The sequence below is a fragment of the Dipodomys ordii genome, unplaced genomic scaffold (genome assembly GCF_000151885.1).
Source record: "Dipodomys ordii isolate 6190 unplaced genomic scaffold, Dord_2.0 Scaffold69, whole genome shotgun sequence".
NCBI classification, from domain to species: domain Eukaryota; kingdom Metazoa; phylum Chordata; class Mammalia; order Rodentia; family Heteromyidae; genus Dipodomys; species Dipodomys ordii.
This window is the reverse complement of record NW_012267285.1, coordinates 736,775-742,191: the sequence shown is the minus strand read 5'-3', so window position 1 is coordinate 742,191 and position 5,417 is coordinate 736,775. Positions and strand designations below refer to the sequence as shown.

General features: G+C 56.7%; 1 protein-coding gene across 1 annotated transcript in view; it reads left to right on the top strand.

Moving 5' to 3' along the window:
• Positions 1 to 1,573: 1,573 nt before the first annotated feature.
• The window catches only part of P3h3 (prolyl 3-hydroxylase 3), a 12,948-nt gene continuing 9,104 nt past the window's right edge, over positions 1,574 to 5,417 (top strand). The window contains exons 1-5 of the mRNA XM_013023635.1: positions 1,574 to 1,723; positions 2,117 to 2,333; positions 2,419 to 2,550; positions 2,813 to 2,949; positions 4,571 to 4,660. Of these exons, the coding sequence (XP_012879089.1) occupies positions 1,640 to 1,723; positions 2,117 to 2,333; positions 2,419 to 2,550; positions 2,813 to 2,949; positions 4,571 to 4,660 (660 nt within the window). The 5' untranslated portion in view covers positions 1,574 to 1,639. The remainder of the gene's footprint in view (positions 1,724 to 2,116; positions 2,334 to 2,418; positions 2,551 to 2,812; positions 2,950 to 4,570; positions 4,661 to 5,417) is intronic.

The window sequence follows — 5,417 nt, the reverse complement described above, 5'->3', positions numbered from 1 at the left end:
CGGGGCCGGGGATCGGGGCCGGGGATCGGGGCCGGACGGACGGGGGCCGGGGTCCCCACACCCGGGGTCTACTTCCAGGGAAAGTCGGGGTCTCCACATCCGGGATCTCCTTCCAGATGGGGACTGGGGTCCCCAACCCGGGGTCTACTTCCAGGGAAAGTTGGGGTCTCCACATCCGGGGCTCACGTCCAGATGAGGGCCGGGGTCCCCACATCCGGGGTCTATTTACAGATGAGGGTCAGGGTCCCCAACCCGAGGTCTACTCCCCCAGGGAGGGCCGGGGTCTCCACAGCCGAGGCCCATTTCCACATGGGGTCCCCGAAATCCGGGCTGTACTTCCACGTGGGGGCCGGGGTCCCCACATCCGGGATCTACTTCCAGGTGGGGTCGGGTCTGGGGTCCCCGAAGCCGGGGCCCGCTTCCAGCTGGGGTCGGGGAGAGAGGTCCCCAAAATCCGGGGTCCTACAGCTACGTGCAGTGGGCCTCTTTCTTGTGGGGGGTCTTGAACTCAGGGCCTGGGCGCTGTCCCTGAGCTTTTTCACTCCAGGCAGGCGCTCTACCCCTCGAGCCACAGCGCCACCTGCGGCTTTGTGTTGGTTCACTGGAGATCAGAGTCTCACGGACTTCCCTGCCCAGGCTGGCTTTGAACCCCGATCCTCCGATCTCAGCCTCCCGAGTAGCCGGGAGGACAGGCTGGCGCTCCAGCACCAGCCGGGCATTAGTGGGTGGGTGACTCGTTTGTCGGGCCAGCTCCACCCTGTCTGGGAATCCAAGGCAGTTTAGGGGGAATCAGACCCCACCAAAGGAATGAGGCATCTGTGTCTGGGGCAGGGGGGCTGAGGGGCGCCTTCTCTTCTTGGGGTTCCCCGACAGGACATTTTGCCATCAGCTACCAGGGGTGCCTACGTGGCTAGGGATGGGCAGGACCGATCACTCCCTGGGTCCTAGAGACCTGTGGATTTTGTCTCCCTCCCTAGCACATACAGTGATTTTTGTTGTGGTTGGTCGTGGGACTTGAACTCAGAGCCTGGGCGCTGTCCCTCCGCCCTTCAGCTCAAGGCTGGCGCTCTACCACTTGAGCCGCAGCACCACTTCTGGTTTTCTGGTGGTTCCCTGGAAATCAGAGTCTCATGGACTGTCCTACCTGGGCTGGCTTTGAACTGCGGTCCTCAGATTTCAGCCTCCAGGGTGGCTGGGATGACAGGCGTGCACCACCAGTGGCCGGCTCATTTCTTGCTTTTTATGTCAGTCCTGGGGCTTGAACTCGGGGCCTGGGCCGCTGTCCCTGAGCTTTTTTATTTCTTTTCCTTCGAGCCTGGCGCTCTACCCCTTGAGCCACGCCTCCACCTCCAGCTTCTCCAGGTTCACTGGAGATCAGTCGCCCACATTTGTCTGTCCTGGGCTGGCTTTGAAGCGGGATGCTCAGATCGTGAGCCGTCCTGAGTGGCCGGGATTACAGGGGTGACTATTAGTGCTTGGCTCACCAGTGAGATGGGGTGTCGAGGCTGATACCTCCACCCTGGAGGGGGGGAGGAAGGGGGCTCTGACACCCCGTTCCCTCTGTCCTCAGTTGAAGAAGTTAGACCTGGCGGCCGCTGCGGCTCACACCTTCTTTGTAGCAAACCCAGACCACTTGCAGATGAGAGAGGACATGGCAAAGTATAGACGCATGTCTGGGGTTCGGCCTCAGAGTTTCCGGGACCTTGAGACACCCCTGCATTGGGTAAGAACCCTACCCTCAACCCCACCCCCCATCTTGCCCATACCCTTTGAATAGGGCTCTGTATGGTGTGACTACCTGTCCCCACCTACGATCTTTTTCTTTGTCCGCTGGTGCCGAGACTTGAACTCAGGGCCCTCACTTGACTTTTTCCATTCAAGGCTTGTGGGCTGCCGCTTGAGCCACCGCTGCGCTTGTAGCTTTATTTTTTGCTGGCAAGAAGAGTCTCAGAGACTTTTCTTCCTGGGTTGACTTGGAACCCCGATCTTCACATCTCCAGCTCCTGCGTAGCTGGGATGACAGGCGGGTGCTACGCTGCTCTTTTCTACTTCCCATCCTCCTTTGGCCCCCTCTCCTAGATCGCTGATGCCTCCCTCCTTCCCCCTCCTCCTCCAGGCGGCCTATGATGCCAGCCTGGAGCTGGTGGAGCGCCAGGAAGCGGGGCTGGCACTGCCCAGGCTGGAGGAGGCCCTGCAGGAGACCCTAGCTCAATTGGAGACCTGCCGCGCTGGCTGCCAGGGGCCTGAAGAGCAACAGGAAGAGGAGGAAGAGGAGAAGAAGGAAGATGAAGAAGGGGCCGGGGGTCCCGGGGGCCTCTACGAAGCCGTTGCGGGTGAAGGACCAGCACGGGGTCTGGGATTACAGGCGTGAGCCACTGCGCCCAGTCTCAGGCTGATCGCTTGGCGTGTGTTTTGCAGGGCACTGGATTCGGGTCCTGCTGTGCCGACAGCGCTGTGTGGCGGACACGGCCACCCGCCCCGGGCGCAGCCATCCTGTTCCTGACTTCCTTCCTAACCAGCTAAGGAGGCTACACCAGGCACACGCTCAGGGTTGGTTGGGTAGACACTGGGAGGGACTGGCATAAGCAGATCAAAGCTCTGTGTGTGTGTGTGTGTGTGTGTGTGTGTGTGTGTGTGGACTGGGGCTTGAACTCAGCGCCTTACGTACTGGCTCTTGAACTGCGATGCTCAGATCTCAGCCTTCCAAGTAGCTGGGATTACAGGCAGCACCACCGGTGCCCGGCAGTTGGAGGTTCTTGAGATGATTCTCTCCGCAGCTGCGTCTGTCCCTCTTGTCTGTCTCTGTCTCCAGTGGGAAATCTGTCTGAGGCTGTGGAAAATGTCCTGAGCGTTCTGCTCTTCTACCCGGATGACGAGGCCGCCAAACAAGCTCTGAGCCAGTACCAAGCTGAGCTCGGGGAGCCCAGACCAGGCCTTGGACCCAGGGAGGTAACCACCATCCTCCCATAGTCCCATGGGGCAGGCCTAGTTCAAAACCACACACCTGAGAAGCAACATGGACACCAAAGGGACCCAGGTTCAAGTGCGATCTCTCTTTCCATGCCTTTGTGGTGTGTCAGTCTTGGGTCTTGAACTCTGGGCCTGGGCACTGTCCCTGAGCTCTTCTGCTCAAGGCTAGTGCTCTACCGCTTTGAATCATGGCACCACTTCCGGTTTTCTGGTGGTTCACTAGAAATGAGAGTGTCCTTCCTGGCCTGGCCTCAAACTACGATCCTCCCGCCTCAGCCTCCTGAGTAGCTGGGGTGACAGGCCTGAGCCACCAGTGCTGGGCTTGATCCATGCCTTTTTTTTGCTTTCGTTATTATTATCTTTTTGTGGATGTGCTGGCCCTGGGGTTTGAATTCAGAGCCTGGGCATTGTTCCTTTTTTGCCCAAGATTGGCACTCTAGCTGGGTGCTGGCGGCTCACGTGGTTTAAAGCCAGCCTGGGTAGAAAAGTCTGTGAAGTGACGTTATGTCTCAAAAGGTAGAGCGCCAGCCTTGAGCACAAAGAGGCTCAGGAACAGCGCCCAGGCCCTGAGTTCAAGCCCCACAACTGACAAAAAAAACAAACAAACTGGCACTCTACCACTTGAGCCATGCCTCTACTTCTGGCTTTTTGCTGGTTCATTGGGGATAAGAGTCTCATGGATTTTCCTGCCTGGATTAACTTTAAATCAGAATTCTCACATCCCAGCTTCCTGAGTCGTTAGGATTACAGGTGTGAGCCACCAATACCTGGCACTATTAGTATCATTATTATCAATTTTTAATTATCTCCAATATAAAAATTAGCATCAATTAGTTGCACAAGGGACTTTTTTTCCTTTTTGGTCGGTTGTGGGGCTTGAACTCTGGGCCTGGGCGCTGTCCCTCAGCTCTTCAGCTCAAGGCTGGCTCTCTACCACTTTGAGCCACAGCACTTCCAGTTTTCTGGTGGTTCCCTGGAGATCAGAGTCTCATGGACTTTCCTGCCCGGGTTGGCTTTGAACCGCGATCCTCAGATCTCAGTCTCCTGAGTAGTTGCGATGACAGGCGTGAGCCACTGGCGCCCAGCAAGAGCATGTCTATAGATGCCTGTAATGTAGTTTGATCAGACTCACCAACTCTTGTCACTCTCCTCCCTCTTCCCTGTACCCCGACTTTATTTTGGGGATAGGGTCTCATGTTTATATCTGAGACATCCTGGACTCTGACCAATTTGCACTTTCCCTGTATCTAGGGATTACACGCGTGTGCTACCATGCCCAGCCATTTTTGGTGCAGATGGGATCTTGTTCTTTGCCCGAGCTGGCCTCAAACCACAAACCTGCCAGTTTTCATCCAGCTGGGGTTACAGGCGTGAGCCACGAAACTTGGCCCACACACATTTTCTGTTACACTTGTTTCCTCATTGGAGCCTAGCTGCTGTGGAAGTTGAGCGACTGAAAGAGGCTCATTGAAAGGTTTGGGGGGCTTCCGTGGCTCCCTAGAACCTGGGGCGACCTGCCTGCCTCTGCTTTGACCTGCCTTCTCCTGGTGCCCCCCCCTCCCGCCCCTCTTTTCCTGACTGCTCACCTTGCTATGTTCAGGATATCCAGAACTTCGTCCTTCGGTCCCTGGGGGAGAAGAGACAGCTTTACTACGCCATGGAACATCTTGGTGTCAATTTCCAGGACCCTGTGAGTAGCTCTACAGTTGTCTCAGGAGGAGGAACACTAATCCCCCTCCCCCCCCCCCCCCCAGTGCTGGAGGCTGCCATCTAGAGGATCGTGGCTTGAGGCCAGATTAGGCAGCAAAGTTCATTAAAAAAAAAATCCATCTCTAATGAGCTAAATGCTGGGCTGGCGGTGTGATTCGAGGGGAAGAGTGCCAGTGTGAGCAAGAAAAGCTGGGTGAGAGCTTGAGGCTTTGATTTCACACCTTGATACCAGTCACACACACACACACACACACACACACACACACACACACCCCAAAAAACCCTGTGAGGCTCATTTAAATCCTACCTTGACCTCACTAGCTGTGTGATCTTCACCTTGTTGCTTGGCCTTTCTGTGTCTCTGGATAAAATGAGCACATGGCTACCCATTGTGTGACTATTGGGAGGTGTGTGTGTGTGTGTGCACACGTGCGTGCGTGCCTGCGTGCATGTGTGCATGTGTGCTGGTCCTGGGCTTGGGCTCAGGGTCTGGGTACCGTCCCTGAGCTTTCTCACTCAAAGCTGACACTCTACCCCTTGAGACCCACCCCGCATCTGGCTTTGATGCTTTATTGGGAATGAGTCGTGTCTGCCGGCTGGCTCAGATCTCAGCCTTCTGCGTAGCTGGGATGGCAGACGGGAGCTTCTGGTGCTGGAGAAGTTGCCTTTACTGCCTGTGATTGCCCGCTGCTGCACCGACGGACCCTGTTCCCCCTCCCTCCCCCGCCCGCCCCCAG